The sequence below is a fragment of the Lissotriton helveticus genome, chromosome 6 (genome assembly GCF_964261635.1).
Source record: "Lissotriton helveticus chromosome 6, aLisHel1.1, whole genome shotgun sequence".
Taxonomy (NCBI): domain Eukaryota; kingdom Metazoa; phylum Chordata; class Amphibia; order Caudata; family Salamandridae; genus Lissotriton; species Lissotriton helveticus.
Genome location: NC_136067.1, coordinates 118,825,245 through 118,850,370, shown reverse-complemented (window position 1 = coordinate 118,850,370; position 25,126 = coordinate 118,825,245). Strand labels below are relative to the sequence as shown.

At 46.3% G+C, this 25,126-nt stretch overlaps 1 protein-coding gene across 1 annotated transcript in view; it reads right to left on the bottom strand.

Moving 5' to 3' along the window:
* Positions 1-24,339, bottom strand: part of LOC144762327 (uncharacterized) — a 107,683-nt gene extending 83,344 nt beyond the window's left edge. The window contains exon 1 of the mRNA XM_078647489.1: positions 24,193-24,339. Within this exon, the coding sequence (XP_078503615.1) occupies positions 24,193-24,216 (24 nt within the window). The 5' untranslated portion in view covers positions 24,217-24,339. The remainder of the gene's footprint in view (positions 1-24,192) is intronic.
* Positions 24,340-25,126: the final 787 nt, after the last annotated feature.

The window sequence follows — 25,126 nt, the reverse complement described above, 5'->3', positions numbered from 1 at the left end:
TCCCTCACCACCTGCAAACAAACCATTTCCCTCCTGAGGCGGAAAGCCGGGAGGTCTCTCTTCTTTTCTTTTGCCACCTGCTTTTAACTCTGTGTTTGTGACTTTGTATTTTTAAACATTGTGTGCAATTACGTGAGCGCGCCTGATTCACGAGCGTGCTGCTCAGACTGAGACTTCCTAGCGCTGCTAAGCGCTTCGCCTGCTCCCTTCTCCTTACCAGGGATTTCAGACCGCCCTCGGCCGAGTATTGACGCCGAGGGCTGGGATCTGTTTGGGGCCGCCATCTTGGGGGTAGGACTCTCCGCCCTCGCGCTCTAGTAGCGCTACATAAAGCTCCTCTTTCCCTCCGCGCAGCGGACGCGTACTGCGGACGCGCCTGATCTGCGCCTGAGTCGCGCCAGAGTCCTGCCCGTCTGCGCCCGTCAGCGTCCCGGAGGCGTGAGGCGTGGCAGGACCCCTTGGCTGTCTCCTTTCCTCTCTTAGCATTAATATGTTGTCGTACACATCCAAGGAGCTCCACTCTTTGCGCTCTGTGGAAGCCTCCTGCCTCTCAGTCTTCCCGGGGCGCTATAGGGGTAAATATAAATGTCCAGGCTGTAAGTGGCACCCTACTAGGGTTCTCCCTACTACCCCCCTCGCGAAGGATTGTAGCATTATTCACCCTTGCTTACTCCTTAATACCAGGTCGCTGCCCAGACATACTCAGGAGATTTATGATGTCCTCTCTACAAACAACCCTACCTGCCTTATGCTCACTGAGACTTGGCTATATGAATCATCGCAACCGGATATTGCGGCTGCTATTCCACCTGAATACATCATATATAGACAAGACAGAGCTAAGGGAAGAGGGGGAGGTGTTGCCCTTGTTGTAAAGAAATCCTCTTCGTGTGCTGTTGTGCCCACGCAGAATATCATGGGTGCCGAATCCCTTGCTTTTACCCTCTCCCTATCACCTCAGCAAGCTGTGAAGGGTCTTATAGTATATCGGCCTCCGGGCCCTGTGGGGTCCTTTTTTGAGGACCTCCAGCAGGTCCTAGCTACACTAGTTCTTAGATCAGAACATTGTCTATTGGCGGGAGATTTTAACCTTCATATGGAAGACCGGCAGGCTAAGGACGTTGTGAAGCTATTAGATATCACATCTGCTCTGGGGCTGCTCCCCTATCTTTCCGGCCCGACCCATGACAAAGGCCACACATTAGACCAGGTTTTTTCCACCTCACCAATTACGGTCACTGCACTCGTGCCTGTATTGTGGTCTGATCATCATCTCGTTCATTTCCAAATATCTGGCACTGAGAAACCATCTATCAGAGCCCCCAGGCAACTGGGAAGGAACTACAGGGCGTATCATCAGGTCTCCCCTGACATGTTATCTCAGGCCCTGGTGAATCATCCTCTCTCCGTCACGGGGAATCTGGAGCTCGATCTAGAGACCCTGCAGTCCTGGCTCCTGGCTAGAGTGAATGAACTAGCGCCTGTACAGCCCCCTAGATCAGACACCAAACGATCTTCTGCCCCCTGGTTCACGGCAGAGGTCGCCCAATCCCGCAGACAGTGTAAAGCCGCTGAACGTGCATGGAGGGCCTTATATGACGGGGAGGCAAAAGAGACCTATAAGGCCATGATGAAATCATATCATGCTTTAATCTTACAGGCTAAGAAGTGTTACTTTGCTAGGAAAATTGAAGAAGCAGCCAACTCCTGCAAGGAAATCTTTCAGATCGTACGCGAATTCACTACCTCCCGCTCGATCTCGGACCAGGAGGCTCCAGATGAGAGCTGGGCGAATACCATTGCTAATTTTTTTACGACTAAAATCAGACAGATTCAGGAGTCCTTCTCTCCGAGATTGGCTGGGGACCTTTTGACTCTGTCTAATGAGATAGCACACCAGCCCATCTCTGGCCCGGCCCTTCTGGACTTTCCGCCCCTCACAATTGCTTCATCTTTGGCTCTGATGAGGAACCTGAAATCTGGTTCACCTTGTGATCCTTGCCCGGCAAAATTTTTAGCCAGAATGGCTGATGTTGTCAACCCATTAGCTAATCCTATTCTGAATCTTTCTTTGAGTCAGGGATTTCTGCCACCTTCCTGGAAACAGGCTATGGTGATTCCCCTTCTTAAAAAGCCCAATCTTGCCCCAGAGGTTCCATCCAACTATCGGCCTATTTCTCTCCTTCCAGCACTGACTAAAATCCTGGAGAAGCACGTTCATAGCGTGCTTTCCAACTTCCTGGAATCTAATGAGCTTCTTCATGCGTCTCAATCGGGCTTTCGATCCAACCTAAGCACTGAGACGGCGCTTCTGGAAGTATCAGAGATTATAAAGGAGGTGCTGGATGACGGAGGCAGGGTGATGTTAGTCATGTTAGACTTGTCGGCGGCTTTCGACACCGTCCCCCATGAGCATCTCCTCATAAGACTTCATGACATCGGTCTTGGGGGGACGGTGCTGAACTGGTTTTGTTCCTTCTTAGCCAACCGCCGGCAAACGGTCTGGGTCCCTCCTGGATCTGCCGAAATGCCGCCATTGGGAGTCGGAGTTCCTCAGGGCTCAGTGTTGAGCCCAACTTTATTTAACATCCTCATGACCCCTCTGGCGACTTTGGTGGAGTCCTTCGGGGCCCAGATCGTCTCATATGCTGACGACACCCAGCTTCTTTTCACCTGCCGTAAGAGCGAAGAATTCGATGGGGAAAGTATCCGTGAGTGCCTTGGGGCTGTTTTTAACTGGTTCCATCTGAACAGTCTCAAGTGTAACTCGGATAAATCTGAGATACTTTTCTTTGGATGTCCTCTGGAACCGAACTGGCATGACTGGTGGCCTGTTGACATGTTCCCTCCGGCTCATGCGTCCATTTGGGCTAAGAACCTGGGAATTAAAATTGACAATGGGCTAACGCTTAATTCCCAGGTGGCTACCCTGACTGGAACCTGTTTCGGCATCCTCCGGATGCTTCGAAAGTTTTTTCCTCTTTTGTCCCAGGAACACCGGAGAATAATTGTACAGGCCCTCATCGGATCCAGATTGGATTACGCCAACATTCTGTACTTGGGCCTCCCAGAATACCTTCTACAGCGCCTACAGGTGACCCAGAACGCGGCAGCACGAGCAATTTTTGGATTGCATCGTCGAGCTAGTGCCTCAAACCTGCTGCAATCCCTCCATTGGCTTCCCATACGGAAGAGGATAAAGTTCAAGGCCCTGACATTAGCTCACAAGGCACTGCATGCCACGGGTGCTAAATACCTACAGAAAAGGTTGGCTTTTTACCGGCCGACGCGATCTTTAAGATCGGAGTCTTTGGCCCTGGCCGCGATCCCGCGTATAAAGAGGGCACGCCTGGGAGGGCGATCTTTTAGATACTTGGCCCCTCAGTTGTGGAACTCCCTTCCCTTGTCGTTGCGATCCACGTCCAATCTGTTGGCCTTTAGGAAGGATCTTAAGACTTGGTTATTCTCGAACTAGATTTCTTCTGTCTCCTTCCTCTGTGCTTCCTGTCTGTTGTTATGTTTTTTAGCTTCTTTTTCTGGGTCTGGAGCATAAAAGCGCCGGGACACTCCTTTGGAGTAGCCGTTGCGCTATACAAGACCCATATATAACATAACATAACATTATATAACTCATCGGAGCCGATAAACATGCGCTTAAAGACAAGTCACGTTCATCATCCCGGGTTCTTAGGCACTTAAAACCTGTCTGATTTTATGTCACTTCATGAAACTTGCTACAGCCGCGGATTAACAAGCCTCGGTTTGCTGATGAAATTTACTGGAATAAAGTGGAGCCCTGCCTGAGATAGTTGCAGCTCGTTTCATCAGTCCTTCCATTTATTATTCACAAGAGTGTGCTCAAATGTCAGTCCAGATCTGTGGAAACGGATATCGCCGCCGCCCCCTTCCCTCGGCCGTGTGTTATTGCAGTTTCTCCTCTCCCTTTCCATGTGTTGCAAAATGCCTGCGTAATATATAGCGGTAATAATGACTCATGAACAGGTTGTGCCTTCGCAAACTGGACAGCATTAATATAACGAGGGCTGGCACATGCATACAGCCTGTCTGCGTGGCTCTCAGAGGCAGATAAGGGCTCCGGGCTCCTGGGCTCCGGGCTGGAGCGCCGGAATGCCCTGTTTGCTGTGCGCCATCCTGCGCTCTCCTCGCTCCTGCCGTGCTCCCTCTCTAACACTGTTGTTTCGCCCGTGGACTGAATGATAGGACTGGGGAGGAGGGCGGGCGCTGGGGAAAGGCCCTGTTAAAAAAAACGCCCGCGAGTGGAGCGCGCGCTCGCCACTGCGAGGCATATGTCTTCTATTAATAATTGAAGACATATGGGCTTTGGTGCGCGTAACAGACACCAATAGGCCATAGGCGGAGCTACACGACCGCCTATGGCCTATTGCGTGTTCTATTAAAAAACAGCACGCACGCAAAGCCCAATCAAAATGGACCTAGGAAATCAACACGCACGAGCTGTGTGGAATTTCAAGGTCCATTTTTAAACCCCTACAAAAGAGCTCTTCGCTTCGCTTTGCGAGCCCTAAAAAGGTAAAGCAACAAATTAGAAAGCTGCAACGCACCTGGCTCAAAACAAACAGTAATCAAGACTAACTTCAATTGTGAAACTTAACAAAATAAAAAAGTCAACAATCAAAAAAAGCTAAAACAAAAGAGGTATTATTCAGACAGAATTCAAAATACTAATTGTGCAAATAAACAATTTTATAAAAATTCTCACTAAATATCGTAAACCAAAATGCACAGAAGGAACTCATCCCATTACTCAAGGACTAACTGGCAAATCATTACACAACCAAAGCAGACACGTTGGGAGCCCTATTTAACCACCAGCACCAACCCCTTTCCAAAAATCCCCTCCAAGAGTAGCTAACCCATTCCTTCCAACAAATATCACAAAGTCAATTTATGGATCTGAACAAAGCAACCAGGCCAGTAGTCCGCCCTTCTGACTCTTGCCCACCGCAAATCTTTAAGAACACTCTTAACCACCTCTGCTGCCAGAGCCAACAACTGAAGACCAATTGCAAACTGACTTTTCCTGGGCAAACTGATAGAAAGAGCAGCATTCGCTCAGATGTCACAATTCATTGAAGGTAACTCCATACTTCCAGACTACCAACAGGATTCAGCCCAGGAAGAGGCATCTGGGATGACATTAAAAATACAGTAGATCGGAACAGGGTTGCTGCACTACTTCTCTTGGACCTCTCAGCTGCTTTCGACACAGTTGACCATGACACTAATAAAATATGGAGGCCAGCATAGAGGGTACTGCTCTTGACTAGATCACTTCCTACCTTCAAAACAGAACAAATGTCATCCATTCTCCCCCTTTCTCATCCAAACCGTACTTCACAAAACCAAGGGTCACTCAAGGCTCTATCATTTCACCCATGCTTTTCAACATCTAAATGAAGACATAACCGGCAATGGTCAATGAATTTCACCTCACATGCTATAACTATGCAGATGACACACAAATACTCCTTAAACTGGAAAGCCCCAAAGACATTGGAAACTCGCAAATCTTCAGTTGCCTCAGAGTCGTTGATCAGTGGAGGACATGGAACCTTCTCAAATTGGATGCTTCCAAAACAGAAATACTCACATGTTGCGATGGGAAAAATTATGACCCACTCTGCACCTGGCATGACGATCTGGGAATAGGTCCTAAAGTATCTAAGAAGTAAGACCCTTGGAATTACCATGCGCTCCAAGTTATTAATGAATGCCCAAGTGGACAAATTAGCATGATCAAGCTTCATTACTGCTAAAACTCTACGACGCATCTTTCCCACATCTGGGATTTCCACACTAGTCTGTCCAGGCTACTATCTCTCCTGTACAGTCTAAACTTGGTTATCCTATCTACCATGGTTCATCTTTATCAACTATCAAACGACTACAACGGATTCAGAACTCAGCTGCCAGACTACTTCTACATGTAAAGCCACAAGCCCACATCTCCGTGCCTTGAGGGCCCTATACTAGTTGCCAGAAGATTCACCTTAAAGCTGCTTTGTATCACCCACAAAGTGTACATTCAACAGGGCCACTTGTCATCAGGAAGAAAATCACTGAATACATTCAGTAAAGGAGCCTCCACTCAAGACTGGCACCTCGTCTTAAAACTCACTATAAAAGAAACAAGCACTGGCGTTGCCAATAGGTCTCGCATTAGGAAAGTGTGGGCTATTGGTATTGTAAATGACAATTATTTTTTTAATATGTGTTGGCACTGAAAATATATAAATTAATAGCATTGTTATTTACAAAGCCAATAGCTTACACTTTCCTAATGAATTATTCAGATTATAAACATGAGCCATGTGGCAAGAGCGCCTCCTGCCGGTAGATTTAAGACTGGTGTTAGTCTCTAAAATGTCCTCCTCTTAATCTACAAATGTAAAACTTGCAAAGAAATAAGTAAACAAAATAGAGAAGAAGTACCTGAAGGACGGAGCACATAAAACAAAATAATGAAGACATGAATTATAATGGACTAACCCTCACCACGAAGAAACTCAAGGCTCGTTTTGATATTTCATTACGTAGCTTCATGTTTTTTTTATTAATTGTTGATACAAAACTCCAGCCACAAGGAAAATATAGCATTGCCCAAAGTAGGAGTGAAAGTTAACAGTGAAAACGAGAGATTGTTGATAAGCAGAGTGCTAAACACATGTAGAGATCATTCCGTATATTTTGAAAGTAAAAAACGCTGTGGTTGATACAAAACTCCAGCCACAAGAAAAATATAGCATTGCACAAAGTAGGAGTGAAAGTTAACAGTGAAAACGAGAGATTGTTGATAAGCAGAGTGCTAAACACATGTAGAGAGCATTCCGTATATTTTGAAAGTAAAAAACGCTGTGAAAGCCGTGGAAAACTAGATGTGCGGGCCGGCCAGCAGTGAATAATTAGGGGAGAGAGAGGGGAGGTGCTGGGGAACAGATGGCCGTGAAGCAGGGGGCACCCTTTGAAGTCACGGCCTGCGGCCGTGAATAAGTGAGGGCGGGGGGCGGGGCAGCGGAAGCCTTTGATGAGGCAAATGCTGCTGGCAAAGCTGGCTGGGGAGGGGGAAAGTTTATGGCCCAAAAGCGCGTGTCTGTGGCCACGTGAACTCGAAGAAAACCGCATGGAAAAACCCGTGGTTTCACGAGTATTTTGAGCACTTGAATTCTCGCTCCCTCAATGCGCTTGCGCGCATTGATAGGTCGCGAGACCTAAAAACCCATAGGTGGTACATCTTTCTCTGTTCAAGCAGACACACTATGGAATTCATTACCCCAAAACATAAGGGCCAAGGACAACTATCTTACATTCAGAAGACTAGTCAAGAGTTGGCTATTTCCTATATAACCACCATACACAAACTTAATGTACAACATATCACTGCGTTTGTTAACATTTATAATTTGATTATATGTATGTATCTAGGTATGTGTATTTCTTTTTACAAATGTGTATAATAACTATGGTTTTAAAATATATAATAAATGTATATATCACTTATTGTTATATATATTCTAAGCTTAATATGCTTAAGTCACTGCTTAGTTTTCATATAAGCTATTTAATTAGACGCGTATTAGTCCCTGTTTTTTTCATCTATCAAATTATGTAAATATTATCATAAATATTTTAACAAGTGCTTCACTATTGAAACACCGAGGAAAGGATAAATTTTTTGAAAAATTAAAAAATACATAAACTAGCTTCAAGTACAGCTACACTTGAATGTCTGCGTTTGTACAATACAACTTTAAATTTCAATATAGTATGTTCTTTATAGATGTATACCCATTCTATGTAGTTATGTAGCTATATATTGATTACTTTACTCCTACTGTAGAAAAAGGGGGAAAAAACACGGTTGACTCTCTCTAATGCACTACTGTCTCACCCTATACCTCTCTCAATCCTCTACCCCCACTCTCCGACTCATCCCAAACCTCATTCTACTACTATGATCTACAAAATAAACGTTTCTAGACTCTTCCCCCCTCTAGTCTATGATCTCCCAAGCAACCCTTTCTAAATTCTTCCCTCGTGTATCCCGAACCTCATTTTTTACTACTCTGATTTCCCTAATCCCTTTCTAGAGACACGTCCCTCCTCCATCTATCCATTTACTCATCCCAAGCCTCATCTTACTACTATGATCTCCCAAATAACACTTTTTAGGTCCTTCCCCCTTCTAGCCCTCCATTATCCTATTCAATCTAACTAGCAGACTTGCATGTCCACCACTCAAATTAACACATATTTCCCTATACTAACCCACCACTAATCCTTTATGGGTTCCGAAGTACCCTGATACTCGCCGAAAAGCACTTTGACACCCCGTCAGGGGTAGTAAGCTCTATATAAATAAATATCATTACATTTGTCATTTGATTCATCAGAAGGCCCTTCATAAAGGTGAATACAACCGGAATATTCTAAGTTCACACAGGGCCTGTGGTTTATAGAGCCCTGCAGGTACAGCAACTGAAAATCTCTCACTTCTACATACAGACCATGCAACAAAATACAGCAAATATAGTCCTAAACCTGTCTCCTTCAGAATAACAAAACTCAACACTTTACTGTTGTTTTTACGATGTACAGCCAAACTGTGCTGAAAATACTCTTTTCAATAAACATTACCTTGTTGGAAAATAACACCATTTCATTGTAACAAAAACACACATGCAATATATAAATATATAAGGCTTTGAGGGTGTGCATGACATTTGCTGTGAGATCTGAATCAGGGGCTCACTCTGCAATCAGGGGTTACCAATTTAAGATTATAACAACTGGAGTCATTTACCGCTGGCGTCCTTGGGCCACAGTACAACTGAATCCCAAACTGATTTACCCAGTACTTCCCTATAGCGCTTCAGGTTAATGGTAGGTACTGGAGGAGCGCACACTTGGTCAAAGGAGTAGTGTGGGCTAGAAACCCAGAACTCATCAAAACCCAACAATGCCACTCAATAAGGCTACTGCTTTCCTCCATAAAAAGAACAGCTCTGTATTTCACACAAATCTAAACCTCATGCATGAAATTAAGATGAGCACAGAACACTGATCTCTGCAGACCTACCCTAGCAAGAGATTGGAGTCCCAGTGTCTTTACAGCTTTTAGGTGCTAAGCATTACAGTTTTCTCAAGCTTAACACAACAGGGTGGTCTTGCCTGTGGTGGATGCAAATCCCACATGAGCAAATAACTGAGACGTGTGAGCGCACGCACACTATTAACTCTTGGAGAGTTAGTTCACACAAGCCACATATGAGCATGCTGAACTGACATTAGGAGGCGGCTGCAATACTTCAAAGCCTTACAGATGTCACAGGCTCTACCACCTCCATGCTGCCGTTTCTCACGTTCAAAGATAGCCCACCACTAAAAATGTCCGGAACAGCCCATCCCTTATTTGGGGATGATACTACCAATACAACAAGCATTTACAATGCAATAGGTCTGGCACTGACATTATTTTGAGCTATTGACATTGTAAATGACATTGTTTTTTTGTTTTCTTTTGTAAAACATAAATAAAACGCATTGTAATTTAATATGGCAATTGCAAAAAAAAAAGTTTAAATGTGAAACCTATTGCATTTACACTAGGGTACTCACCGTGCTTTGTCTGCCATAACCCCTTGGGAGGTGAAATAGCTCAGTGGGTTACTGCGCCTGCTGCAGCAACCTAGCAGTTGTACATCTAGGCCTTGGATGACCCGCTTTCAGGTACAGGTTGGCGGAAGTGATTGGGTTAAATATGATGTATCCGAATTGTGCCAGATTTAGAAAGTGTTTATAAGCGGGTCTGCGTGCTTGCATGTGACTCTTTCGGTGCTTTTCTATTGGATTCCTTTGTGACTGTTTGTTAGAACTGGGGGTCTCTAGTTGGCAAAGGTAGGTACCACTGTCCAAATAGGGACCCTTGCTTCTAGTCAGGGTAAGGAGGAAACACTCTATAGATAACCTCTGCTCGCCCCCTTGGTAGCTTGGCACAAGCAGTCAGGATTATCCAAAAGCAATGTGTAAAGTATTTGTATCAACACTCACAGTAACACAGTGAAAACAACACAAACTGACTCCACAACAGTTTAGAAAAATAAAGGTATTTAATCTAAACTACACAAGACCAAAACGACAAAAATCCAAAATACACAGTTGAAGAATATTGTTGCAAAATTGTTCTTACGGTTGCGATAAAATAATCCACAGTTGCGTGAAAAGTCCAAAGTTGCGTCACGTTTAGCCAACAGTACCTTTTAAATGCGACAAAGTTCCAAAGCAGAAGCAGGTGCGGTGGAAAACAAGCGATGCGTTGCTCCTGAGACCCTGGGGAGGCGATGCGACTACCCCGCTGCAGCAGCGGGCGTGTTGCGACGAATACGGTCTGTATGGGGAGGAAGGCGGGCTTGTATGGATTCCGGTGCGTAGGTTCCGTAGGAAGTTTTCTCTCGCAAAGGCACAATGCGATGATCTTTGGAGTTTCGGCGATCTCCGGGGCGACAATGCGCGGGCCAGCGGTGATCTCTCTCTCGCAGCTCCTCGATTTGATGGCTTCCGCGACGATACTCACAGCGACGTAGCGGAGGGAATTTCCTCGCACTGTCTGGGATGCGCTCCGCAAGCGAGCAATGCGTCAAAACTTGCAGAAAGTCTTTAAAAAGCTTGGTTTCCAGTTTCCCAACACAGGTACAACTTCCAGAGGCACCATACATGGGCCACGCATTCCAGGAAGGACAGAACTCTCTCAATAGACTTCAGGAAAGCTGGGGGTGAAGTCCTTTTGTTCCTGGGACTTCATAACAGGGAGCCAGCTCTTCTCAGGCCCTTGGAGATTCCTTAAAGCAAGGAGACACAGCACAAAGCAAAGTCCTTCCCCTCTCCTTGGCAGCAAAGCAACAGCAGGTCAGTCCAGCAAAGCAACAGCAGGACAGACTTCTTTCTTCAGTTTCAGCTTTCTCCTTGGCAGAGCTTCATTCTTGACTCCAAGATGATCTCATTTTCTGTTGTCAGGGGTCCTGTACTTATACCCCTAAAAGTCTTTGTTCTCATTGTGCAAGTGGGCCCTGAGCCCGGTCTGAACCGGCTCTGGGTGTTCCTTGAGCACTTTGTTTTCCTGGCTTCTCCTTTCCTTTCAGAGTGAGGGGCAGGGTCGTCAGCCGCCCAGCAGGAGGTGGAGCCAGCATCGTGGAAGGCAGGCACAGCCCTATTCAGGCCCAGGTGCTATCTCCTCCCACCACTCAAGTTGCAAATGCAGTCATTCAGCCCAGGGCTGACCCAGCCAGCCTCCTGGGGGCTCCCCAGCCCCTGTCACTCTCAAACCAGACAGTCAATTCACAAACAGGCCAAGGCACACAGAAAGGTCAGACAAGAGAACAGCTGCTTTCTAAAAGTGCTGTTCTCAAACACAGGATTGAAAAACAACCTTTCCTAAAAGATGTGTTATTAAATTCTGAGTTCAGGGATACCAGACTTTTATGTCGTCTTACCTTGCTCCTATGTGAAGATATACTGGTAGCCACTGTAGCCAGCATCCCCCATGATAGCCTATGGAGCAAGATAGCCTTGCAGCAGTGAAAAACGAAAATGGCTGTAATTCACTACCAGAGCTTCTCACCTACACAAGTGCATGCTCTACCTTTCTCATATACTGCACTCTGCCCAGGGGGGTACCTTGGGCCTTCCATATGGGCAACCAATGTGCACAGAAAGGGAAGGGTTAGGCCTGATCAGCGGGGACACTGACCAGGAGGACATGGCAGTTCACAGACTGCACACAGGCACTGGGGTGGCAGGCCTGAGACAACATTTTAGGGCTACTCGTGTGGGGAGCACAATCAGTGCTGCAGGCCCACTAGTAGCATTTGACATCACCAGCCCTGGCACACTCAGTGCACTTTACTAGGGACTTCTTGGTGATACAAATATGCCAATCATGTATACCCAATCACAATAACAATTTACACAGGGAGCACTTACACTCTGACACTGATCAGCAGTGGCAGAGTGTCCAAAGCATCTAAACCAGCAAAAACGAAATCCAGCACAGCATCAACAAGCATTGGAAATGCAATAGGTCTCGCATTAGGAAAGTTTGAGCTATTGGTCTTATAAATTTTTTTTTTTTTATTTATGTGTTTGTTAAAATAGCTAAATTAATAGCTCTGTCATTTACAATGCCAATAGTTATAACTTTCGCAAATGTGACACCTATAGCATTTGTAATGCAACATGTTTTTTATTTACGTGACTTAGATGTATTAATATTACAAATAACAATGGCTTTTATTTTTTTTGTTAAATTAATTGTTAAATAATTTATTTCATTTGTAATGGCAATAGCTTAAACTTTTGTAAATAACTTTTGTGAAGATTATATTCAGTGTTTTTTATTGTGACGAAAATCCAAGAACAGAAGTGAAATATTAACATCTTTTTTGTGATTTGTAATAAAGCTTGAAAGCTTGAAAACAGCTTGAAACAGTGTCGCCTGTCGTGAACTGAGGGCTGTAACTCACTGTGTAATGCACTATGTAAAGGTGACCACAAAATACAGAAACTGTGAATTGAACTTTACAGGAAATGGGAGCCGAACAATGGGGAGAGGGAGGGCAGGGTGATTTATGCTTCCAGATTATGAGGTGGAAGTGCTCTGGCGAATACACCGCCCCCTCCCCACAGTTGCAAGTCAAACTTGAGCGAAGAGAGGAACATGCAGTGTTGCAGATCCTGAGCTAACTTTTGTTTACCTTTGTCAGTGGCAGTGTAATCCCTGTCAAAGATTACATGTTGTTTTTTATTTATTATTTACTTTGTGTTTCAGCCTACCGCTCGTTGTGTGCGTGTGTGTCTGAGTGGGAGTATTCACTCACTCGCTCATCTTACATGAAACCGAGCTGCATAAAGCCTTGGGGAGTCCTCAATACTTAGGAACCTCCGCTGTCACAATACTAAGGAAACAAGCTTGGCAATGAAGCCAGCTGGTTTAAAAGGGGGATGGCTGTCGTTTCTCTGACAGCTAAGATAACATAAAGCACAGAGTGATGTTACCATAGTGTAGCCCACTTCTTGGTAAAGTTAGTGGCAAAATAACAAGACGGTTGATGCATCATAATCTTGGTCATGGGCAAAAGCTGGATCAAGGTTATCCAGGCAAAGAACTGGTCACGGGCCACTAGTGCGTGATCGCTCATTATAATGAACCAAAAATAGATCCCCTTAATACACTGCTGCCAGATGAGGCTTGCTACCTTCTTTTTGTAGCCTTTCCTGCCTGTCTCCTGACTTACGGAGACGTTTATTTTTCAAATTAATTGTGAATCGGCATCAGCTATTTGGCCATTTGTGTGGTTGCATAGCGGCAAAGAAGAAACACATTTAACTGCTCCTGGAAAAGGCAGAGAATGTCCTTGTCAAAGCTCTAGGGGAACTAAGTATGTAATTACTCTTCTATTCCCTGAGTACTTTAGCATACAAAATTACATAAAAATACATCCTACGCAAGAGTTTGTGATATTTCTCGTATGTGGCAGAAAATGTGCTGCACATGCTTTCCTTGTGATGGGAAAACATAACATTCCTTGGATGCCGCTAGTTGTGCGCGTGTGTGTCTGAGTGGGAGTATTCATGTGAGTGTGAGTGTGTGTGCATGTGTGTGTGTGTGTGTGTGTGTGTGTGTGTGTGTGTCTGAGTGTGCATGTGGGTGTGTGTATGTGAGTGCATGCATGTGAGTCTGTTTGCAAGTGCATGTGTGTGTGTCTGTGTGTGAGTGAGTGCGTGCGTGTGTGTCTGTGTGTGTGAAGAATTCTCTCATGCTGTATTTTGAGAAAGCTTTTGTGTATGCTGTCTATGTTTGTAAGCGCTGCGTTTAAAAACACAAGACGGAGGGAAGGCAGAGAAGGGGAGGGGGAGGAGAAATGCGACACGGCGGGCAGGGGAGGGGGCGGAGCGGGTAAAAAAAACAAGACGGAGGGAAGGCAGAGAAGGGGAGGGGGGGGAGAAATGCGACACGGCGGGCAGGGGAGGGGCGGAGCAGGGAGAGCGGCGATGAGGGTGTGAAGCAGCAGGGGCCTTTGAAGTGAAGCTAAGCTTCACTTTAAAGGTGTGGGAGGAGTGCTGCTGGTGATTGACTGGCGATTTGATGATGTGCACGCGCATTTTAGGTCAATGCGCTTGCGCATTGACCTAAAAGCGCACGGGCACAGCATCAAATCGCCAGTCAATCGCCAGTCTAGGTAAAGCTTATTTAAGCCCTATAGTCTCGCTCTGCTCAATGCGCATGCGCATTGAGAGGCGAGACCTAAAAATACAGGTGGTAGAGGCAGAAAGATAGGAGGAAACCACGCCAAGGATGCCAGGTCTAACACTGTTTCCCTGATTTTACATTGGATTCTGTTTGTGCCCGTTTCTCTTAACCGTCTTTCTTATTATTTCATTGTTTTGCATTTGTTTCTCTGTTCATAAGATATTTTTTCCGATTGTGTGTTAATCTCTTGCCTGTGAGATTTTTAAATGGATGTTTCTTGATAATTTATTTGACGTCATGTGATTTTTTTTCTCCGATTGTGTGAATGGGCATTTCTCAGTGATTTTTGCTCATGATTGCTCATGATTGTCGGAGAGTCTGATAGTGGGTGGGATCAAATGCAGAGACACACCAATATACAGACAAAAGCTTACACACGCGGAGGCACACGGACCCACACAAGCAAGTGCTTACACACACACAGAAACATGCATCACACAGGTTTATATACACATTGGCACACGCAAGCAAGCAGACATACACGTATGTACGGGCGCGCAGACACGCACACATTCACAGTTCATAAAAACACACGCAGACATACACACACTCGCATGACCCCCCTCTTACACACACACACACACCTGGAATGGCACGTTGGTCTCCACCCCCTCTCGCCTGCTGAGTCTTTAATTACCGAGTGTTGCTCCCCCAGGGCCGGCCTCGGACATTCTCTGCGGCTTCCTTTCATCCATCAGCTGGCCGTACCATGGTCTTCAGTGTCACGGTAATATCTAACCACCACTCATCAGCAAAGCCCCGAAGGTCAGCTGCAAGATTTTTGGAAACCAACAAGCACTGCACAATCCCAACCCAGACTGTGGGCCCAGAGCATCCTTCACCTTCACTGAGGTACCAGGGCTCAATGTGCAGAGGCGATACAGGACGGGGCTTTGGAGTACGGGGGTGGGGGTATTCCTGAAATGAGGAATAACTGCTGGTACCTAGAATTACTGTCTGATTTTCAGAGCAGATTTTCACCATGTTGGTAGAAATCAAAATGCTGACATTGTCTACCGTCTGCTGGTGATGGTGTGGGGGTGTCCAGTGGGGGTGCAGGGATGATGGTCCCTCTTGTGCCTGTGGTGGGGGCATTCACTGGTCGCCCACCGGACTGTAGCACATAGTGGGTAGCAGGGTTCAAGGCTTCAGCCTTGGCGCCTCTCTGAGTGGTCGCCGTGTCTTTTGGATGGATTATCAGGCCTGAAGATTTCACACCCGAAAGTTCCAGGCACTGAAACACTTGTAAGTGCGGAGTGCGTTATTTTACCCAGAGCTACCACAGTGGGTGAAACGCGGCAACTTGTATCAAGGGAAGTACGAAGTCAACAAACCGCCGCCAGTCCAGGAGAGACCTGTAAATGGTCCCGCTCGCCGGGTATTGAACCCACCATCTGCAAAGCGATCTGTGTAAAGGCTTTCACTCTTTTCTTGTTTCCACTCAGCATAACAAACGGTTTAAACTTCCCTTCCATGTACTAATATCATCGAAACCCCCGTCCCCCGGTCTTTTCTGGAGTGGTGTGGCTCACTGGTTAGAGGCGGCAGACCCGGGAGCAGAAGTCGTCCCGGGACCAGGGTTCAATTCCCGATGCGGCAGGGTCGTGGACCAGGGTCAGCGGACTCAACAATTCTCGCCTCGGTGCCTACTCTAACCTGGGGTCCCACTCGGCAACTCTGGGCATTAGCTTGCCTAATCTCCACAACGGCCCCATCAACGCCGGGGATGCCTGGCTCCACCTTGGGGATTCCCAGTAGGGACCATCCCACAGGGAAAGCCAGGACGGGTTCCCCAGCGGTATACAGCGCCGGGACGCCCCTTTGCTGGGGCAGCTGTGCGTTTTACAAGTATACGACATTTAACATTTAACATTTTCCGTCATTTCTTCTCTTTGCTTTCAATCCTCGCAGAGCTCAGAAGTCATTGCTTGGTGGCATGTAAGGGCTTTACAAACGTCCTTCAATAAATAAGTAAATTGAGTGCGTTAGCCCCCACACTGCAAAAGGGACCCACCTTGAGGTGAATTGGTGAAACACAAACCGATGGGTGACGTGCGGGCTCAGAGTAAGGACCCCCCATGGAGTTACATGTTTGTAATAGTTTGCATTTTTGCGGTTACAAACTAAACAAGCAGGGGGAAGCAGCATTTAGGTGGAGCCTGAGGAGAGGGTGTGAAAGACAATACCAGGGGAGCCCGCACCCGCAAGAGCAGCGGGAGGAGACCCGGCTTCTGTGAAATGGCGGGGCCTCGCTGAGCCAGGGAAACTCTTGTACTAACGCTGAATAGGGAGATACGTGTGCGGCGGTCATGAATACAAGCTCCTTGGTGCCCAGCGAGTAAGCACCATGTCTGCTCCTTCCCTCCGCCACCTTCTGTGTGTGCTGGAGGCAGGGCGCTCGTTCACAGGTCAAGAAAACAAAACACAACCTGAGCTAAGGCGGGAAAGGGGTGTAGATCTGAAAGGAACAATGTTAAGAAGCGGACTGAGATGGTGAGCGAGGAGCAGCACAAGCACACGCGGGGCCGGCAGGAGAGGTGCAAGCACACACGTGGCCGGAGGAGAAGTGCAAGCACACACGGGTCAAAGGAGCAGTTCGCCATTCCCACTGCAGCCTGAGCATGGGGATCTCTTGTCTTTATGGGGCCGTGTGTTTAAACACATGACACCATAAAGATAAGAAATCGCTTACAGCAGAAGGAAAGCAGGCGAGCCAGTCTGGGTGGGCCGTCACAAAAATCCAAAGGGAGGCAACACGGATAGCTAATTTCCAATGACTGGCCACCGTTTAGCATAAACGGTGACGCCAGACAATGGAAATGAGGGGCGGGGCTTAAAGCCTTTTTCTAAAAGTACTCATTAGCACAAAATTTCGCCGAGCGAGCTGCGCTGTGCGCAGCAACGCTAAGCGAGACCTAAAAAGGGGGCCGAGGGATCAACAGTGTTTGGAGAAAAGGAAGGCAGCACATGGTTAGAACCTCAAACCCTCCCCCAGCCCCAGTTTCTTCCAAGATAGTGGGCAGAGGGATCAACACTGTTTGGAGAAAAGGAAGGCAGAACATGGTTAGAACCTCAAACCCTCCCTCAGCCCCTGTTTCTTCCAAGATATTGCAGTTAGATTTGCCAAACTTTGCAGGTACAACACAAGAAATTGCAGACAAAAAAGCAAAATTTGCAGCATTTTTTAACAGACACAAAATTTGCCTGTCACAAAAATACAGGGTCCACGTCAACAAACCAGCCTTGAGCAGCAAGCTTGTGCTGGGGAACGGGATGTCTGATGCTAGAGTGTGCAGAATACACTTGTACACTTGCAACCTGGTTTGAACTATGGCAATTAGGCAGACGCCTCACGTTTTCCAAAACTCTGAGACTGTACCTAGAAGAGACCTGGCCTTGCTATTAGGTTCCCTCTTCTACTCAACACTTTGCACTATATGTATTGTCTTTGAAATCATCCTCGTTGCCTTGGGTGGAGGGCACTAATGGACACTATGTAACGGCATTTGTCTTCTGGATGAAACGACATGGTGTAATGCTGTGGAGATTATAGCTGATAATAACATCGTGATCTGCTCCTGTATGACTACTATAAATATCAATAAACATAAGTTCTAAAAAAAATATTTGCACCCTGTATGGCACCACCTTGACATGTCACTTTCGATGGTGACCTACATGCAGTGGCGACTCCTCCGCTATGTCGGAGGAGTGTCGCCTCACTGCTTTCAAGAAGTGCGAAGTAGAAACATAAAATGATTATAACTTATAAGTTATGATCATTTATGTTTGTGCTGCGTTGAGAGGGGGTGGGTGGGCGTTGCTGCTCTGCTTTCGGAGCAGGGCAGTGGAGGAGTGGTTTGCCCAATCCTAAATGTGCAATGACTGTTTGGTCGGCCCTCTCTGGCCTCCCAAACCAGTCATGCGCACTTTCCTGGTTCTCCATGCAGGCTGTATTAGAGCCTGCATGAAGAACATGCCCAGGTCCTCATTCCCTGGTTGAGCGTCGAACCTGGACGCTCTGAACTAATCCCAACGCTGCATTGCAGCGCTGTGATTGGTCAGTGGGGCATGGCTTTGCTTCCTGTTCCTCGAGGAGAGCAGGATCAGAGATGCGGGACCCAGCGGCAAACTAAGTCATTATTGTTTTTTTTTTAATTTTATTATGCGCAAATCCCTCGGCCATCGCCCAGCGGGCCATGCCAGCCACCACTGCATACATGCTGCTGGAGGGAGCTGTTGATGTGCTCCCCTGCAGTATCCTCCTACCTTAATGTAAGGTGGGAAGACGGTGGAGGGGGCTACTGTAACGGCCCCCTGCAGCAGCTCTTGGGAGTATAAAGGTGACATGGGAGGAGTGGGAATACTAAACTATTACGGAGGGAGAGAAGAAAGGGGCCGTAGAAAAAAAGGTGATGAGATGGGGTAGCTGAAAGGAGGGCAGCCAGGTGCAGGTGGGAGGGAATAGGTCTGCTAAACAGGGGGGGGTTAGGGGACAAAACAAGAAACTGAGGATGATGTTTTGGAAAAAGAGAATGACTGCTAAAAGAAGCAGGGATGCTCGCATTCCTGCTGTGTCCCGGTCTCCAGCAGTCTTCTTCTCTTTTAGGCACAGCTTATTTTGAGGTTCTTGGAGGCAGGCTCCCCCTCCAGGAACCTTATAAGGGCAAAGGAGAGAATGAAAACAACTCTTTCCTGGCCATCCCCCTTTTACTTACCCAATGCAGCAGCTCATGGTCAAATAAGTTTGTAATTTTTTTAAGATTTTGCTGGGTTTTTGAAAAAATTGCAGGATTTTTTCTTAATTCTCAATTTCGAGATTTCTTCTGGCAAACCGTGAAATCGACAAATCCTGAAGAGTATGATTTGGGTAGTAAAGATGGTCCCAGTATCCCTGAACTAGGATCCTGGCACTTCAAATAAGGAAAAAGTGCCAATATCTTAGTAACTGCTGAATGCAGTCAGCTACCCATGCTGGTGGTGATGAAAGGGTAACAGTGCTATATCTTCTGAACAATTGCTTGCCGTCAGCTTTTCCCACACCTGGGAGTGCCATCAGCTCCAAGGGTATTTGAGGGGAACCAGGAACCACCACTTATTTCTCAGCAACTACGCAATGGATACACATGCTTTGCAGTGCTGAGATCAGCCAAGCCTCTACTAGCTACCTCTTTGTCACTTTGCGGCCCAGAAGAGGAGACTGAGGCAACACCTTTAACATCTATAGTTAAGATACTGGGGTATGAAGGAATGAAAAGCCGTAGGATTCTAAAGTCTGCTTAATACTTGTCAGGAGTTCACCTCACTTTTTTCCCTCCAAAATATGCCTTTAGAGTTCCCCATACCGTTAGAATTACCTTAATTGTGCCAATGCAAATAATGTGTTATGGATGAATTACATTCAATATTCCAGTACCAGAATTTTGCCATTGATACTGCCCATATACCATGGGTAGACCGCATTTCAAAAATTACCTCCAGTATTTCAGAGCCACCATTTTAACATGACTGGCATCCCCCCATTCACCCCTTACAGCCTAAATATGCCATGGCTGCCTTCTATTAGGCAAAGAATAACCTCCAGTATGGCAGTGCAAGCATTTTGCCATGTGTGTCCCCTTATGCTAAGTATTACTTCCAGTATTTCAGGGTATGCATACTGCCTTGGGTGCCGTCCCGTACGCCAAGAATTATCTGAAATGTCCCAGCGCCAGCAATTTGCATGGGTGCCCCAAGCCATGAATTACTTCCAGCATGCAAGTGCTAGTACTTTTTCACAGGGTCCAGTAAGCCAAGAATTACTTCTTGCATGTCAGAGGCTGCATTTTTCCATGGGCACCCTCCCTTATGCCAAGAATTATCTCCAATGTGCCAGGGGCATCATGTTACCTTCAGTGCTGCCATACACCAATAATCATATTGACTATGCCATAGCCACAATCATAAAACAAGCCAAAAAAACACAATCATACTTACTCACACTCTCAGTATTCTAACATTCACTTTCTTCCCCCTCACTCACTATAACTCCCACACACTGTAACTCACTCACAAACCTATACATACCGACTGGTTCTCACTCTCAATTACAAGCATACTTACAAACACTGGGTTCCTAGATTAGGGGCGTGACTATCCATCTCAAGTTATAATCACAATCATTGTCGGAGGGAACCCTCTAAGTCACTAAATAAATTAGTTCATCCCAATGGTAGCTATGGCAAAGAGCAGGCACGCTTAACTTGAGGGCAATGAGGAAACAATGTATGCAGTACCAAAACAGCAATAAAGTCAAAACACAACACACTAAAAATCCTAAACTAAATTAAAAAAAGAGAAATATTTTAATTAATAAAATTACACCAAAACCAACAACAATCCAATAAGGGTAACTGAAGATAAGAATTTTCAAAATGTTAAATAAAAATAGTGTAAAAAAGAGTTAAGTGACAACTGCGATCAACCAGTTGCAGTAGACAAGGACTTTGGCACGGTTTGAGGTTGAATGCGATGTAGCACCGGTCAGATATACAAACTAGGTTCGATCCGGTCAGAGGTTTTACCTTGGGATTTTAAGTCCAAAATCTTCAACAGGGCAAAGGCAGCAGGCTGTGGCAGAGGAGGGCTCCAATAAGTTGGTTAGCAATTTGACGAGGTTTTGGTCGTGAAAGCTCCAAGCAGTAGAAATTTGAATCTGTGCCTAGAAAAGGTCCCTTCGCTGGCCAGATAATTTTATGCCTACGTCCAGTCAAAATTTCTACGTTTTCAAATATTCACTTTTTTGGGAGCTTGGAATCCTTCAGCGGAGAAAAGATGCAATCTGTAGCCGAGAGGGCACACAAGGCTAGACAGCCTCTCTGTGAGGTACTCTGAATCGGATTTGCTGCTGCAGAGAAGCTCCGAGCGGGAAGAACCTGAAGCTTCAGCCCAGCACACCGTCCCTCAGTCACATAGGTGTGGCAGGTTTGTCCTGGTCCTCCTGGGGTCTTGAAGTTGAAAAAGTTACTAAGTCTCAAGTGGTAGGAGCAGTCAGGCCAGACACAGCCACAGGGTTCCAGGGCCTCAAGAATAGCACGTGGGAGTAAGGACTTGCCCCAGCAGTGGCTAAAAGCAGGGTCAGATACAGAAAAGGCCTCTTGAAGCTTGTTGTATTCCTGTAGCTTCGACAGGAGGTCAGCCCTATTACCCTTGGAGTCCATTTCTTTGTCCTGGGTGCAGTCCTTCGGGTACAGCCCTTCAGGGCTCCTCTCAGGTCACAGACAGCAGGTCCAGTCTTCTACTGTTCATCATAAGGTCCAGCAAGTGCGAAGGCGGTATCAGAAGATACCACATTTATGCCTGGCATTAGCTTGTAGGTGGGGGTGACTCCTGTCCCCTCCCTAACTAATGGGGTAAAAGCTCCCAGGGTAACCCTACCCACTTTTGTAGCACTTCCTGTCTGTCCTACTTCCAATGATCCCATAGCGCCCTACTTTGTCAAAATCCAAGATAGTGAAACACTTCTTGTGCAGGGCCTTTGTGTCCTCCTGGAGGTGTGGCCAGTGTAATGAAAAGTCCTTTCTCTGTGGCGACTCCAAACCAGCTCAGCTCCCCACCCGTTGGGATTTGTGCCTGCCTAACTGGAGGAATAATGGAAAGGGCCTGCCCAGGTGTCATCTGCATGCGACTGGGGAGGCCCTTTGGAGTAAATCTAGTTCCTGTGAGCAGCCAAAATGGTCATCCTACCAGAGAACAAAAACATCTCCCCACACCCAGGTGCCTTTGTTTCTGAGCTAGGAGCAGTTTTCGTGCCTTAATCAGGCCATTCATAAGTTCGGTGACAGTTGAAAGGCTCAAGTGAATGAGCCTTTAGTAGTTTTGGGCAGGGAAAAGTTAACTTTCCAAAAGTTACTTTACCTTAATAGTTATCTAAATTCTGACATCACTATTAAATTTGGTTTATGATAAATATTTTAAAAGTTGCTAAATCATATCTCTAGGCTGGTCCCTACGCTAAGATATTAGAACTAATATTTAATATTGCTTGCCAGTTTTTCTCTATGGACCAGCCAGCCTTCTTACTGTGAAAGTAGCTCTTGGGGGGCTAATCACGACATGTTAACATTGAAATTCTATATATCCTACATTTAAATCCTACACACCCTGTCTTATGGGGTATAATGCCTACATAGGAGTAACAATATTTAAAAAGGTTTTGACCTGTTAAAGACTTATTTTGACAGGTTTAATTGAAGTGTTTACATTGCTACAGTCAGTCTAAAATATTAGGCCTGAAGCCATGTTTGCACTGCCACTGTAGTTGATGGTACAATATGTGCCGTAGTCTACTAGTGACATTTACCTTGCTGACAGGGTGAGCACAGGCACTTTACTCCTGGTTAGCAGGGGTAAAGTGCACAGCCAGCAAAAAATAGGGTTCGGTAAAAAGACAAAAAAACAGGGTGACCATGCAGAAAGGTGGAATTCCTACACTCACTGACTTTGGGCCCTGGTGCTCTGAGTCTGCAGCACCATGGATAGCTACGCTCCTGACTGACTTCCTCTAACAATCTCCAATCACTCACACCTTCTAACCTACTCACACTCCACTCAATCCCACGCACTCATTTTCACTTATTCATACACATCATTCTCAAACTCAGATTCTCACTAACTTTCACTCTCAAGCACACTGACTAATTCTCACTTACCCACAAACACATATACACTCATGCACAGAGAAACAAACAAAAAATCTTTGCTTATCTTGCTTCCTTTACCTGCAACTTGGATGCCCTGTGGCAGTAGCAGAGCAGGAATCCGCTGCTGGACATTGGAACCAGTATGAAAAGATTCCCAACAAGGAGCCAGACAGAGCAGCAAGGCCAGGTCTGAAATGGGGAAGATCCAACACAATCCTTCTCCCAGCTGCTTGACAGTACTGGAAGCACATCCTTATAAGAAGCTGTGGATACTGCCCCGCTACTCTGCGTGGATTCTTACTGGCCTCAGGGATGCACAGATATACGCCCTAACAGACATGTTTTAGCACATATACTGTTCAGCCCGAGGCATGAGCAGTATGTCTGCAAAATAACATGGATTGTGCCTATGTGAGGGGAGCATAGTTGAACTACGCCCCTCAGGCATGCACAATCTACTTACAGAATGCCATGTTTTTAAACAGCACTCTGCAGCTAGATCGTACCTCAGCCCCCTCCTATCATCAGGAGCTGGATATGGGGCTGCAGGGATTGACCTGCCCACTGACAGTGTTCATGAAAACACGAAAGTCGTGTTTTCATGAACACTTTTCAGTTAATTAACAGTTGTTGCAAGGGTCATTAAGTGGCACCTCACCAGAGGCAAGACTGGTCCCTGATAAGGAGCCACCACTGTCTCGTCACCAGCTTCAGCATTAATTGTGGAACTTTAAAGGTGAAGTTACATGTTATCTATTCTTAGAACGATGACGATCACAGGGGGGATTCTGCATGATAAAAAAATACAAATGCAATGCTGTGTTCAAATAGGACTTATTAGGCGAAACTGTTCCTATATGGGGCGTTAGGTTTTGTTCGGTAGTTGCTTTGTTTCACTGTTTTGTTATCTTAGCTGTTTATAATGTAAAACTGCACATGCGAGCATTTGTGGAACATTTCACTCCATAATGTAATGACATAATTATTAAAACTACCAGCTCCGGCGGAGCCAGTCAAAAAAAAATGCATTAGATCTCTGTGAAGTCTTGAGAGAGAAGGGGTTTAAAAGGTGTGCCCCCGAGGCGCAATGGAAACATCCACTAGGGGCTGGGTCTACTAACCCCCTCCCCTGCCCCACCCCCCTGCTCTCGGTCCAACTCCTCCTACCTGGGTGAAATCCTCTCCAGACATGTCTTGGCCTCGCTTCCTTGCCGAGGAAGGCGCCGGGTGAAGGGATCCGGATCTGGGTGAATGAGAGGACCCCCCGCCGCAGACCCGAGCCCCGCACCGGTGACGACAGGCGGAAGACAAAGGGGAGACAAAGGGCCGGCCGGAAACCGCGGACCTCTGCGGTGGAGGGCAAGGAACTGCTTCCGGTGTCGGGTCCACTGAGCGGAAGTACACAACCGGCATATTGGTGGGCTAGGAGGTGGTCTTGGAGCAAAATGATGTGGTGCGCAGCCTATTTCGCGAGAAGCAACTGTGTGCTCACGGGTACTGAGGCTCGAAGCGGCCTGTGCTTGTCTCCCCAGTCCCGGGCACTGTCCATTATGGATTTTTTTAAATATTGTTTTGCAGTTTTATATAGCGCGAACTCGACCCGAAGGTATTGGAGCGCTTTACATGAGCACCAGTAACGCTACAAAAGGATACATTCATTTTTTAGTAGGCATGAGGAGATTAAGTGATTTGCCCAGAATCACGAGATTGTGAGCCAACGCCGAGACTGGAACTTGGTTCGCCAGATCCAAAATCGTCAGCTCTGACTGTTAGGCCACTAGGTTGTGGATTGGTGCCTCTCCTGACTTTATCAAGAGACAGGAACTGTGCATCTATTGTACAAGTCCTGTAACTATAAGTGCATCTAGATAGCGATTATCACTTCTGTCGAGGCATAGAAACTATACACCGGACACCACATTGTTTTTTGTTTCCTACCTGTGCAGTGGAATTCGATGCTACAGAATAAGGATGCTTCTGCAGGAGAAAGCAGCTGTGTATCTGTGCTATGCGGCATGTGCAGTAGAAATGTGCTGTGCAGCTATGTCTCCAAGCTATGCAGCAGAAGAAAAGAACGTACAGGAGAAAGGAGTGGCGTATT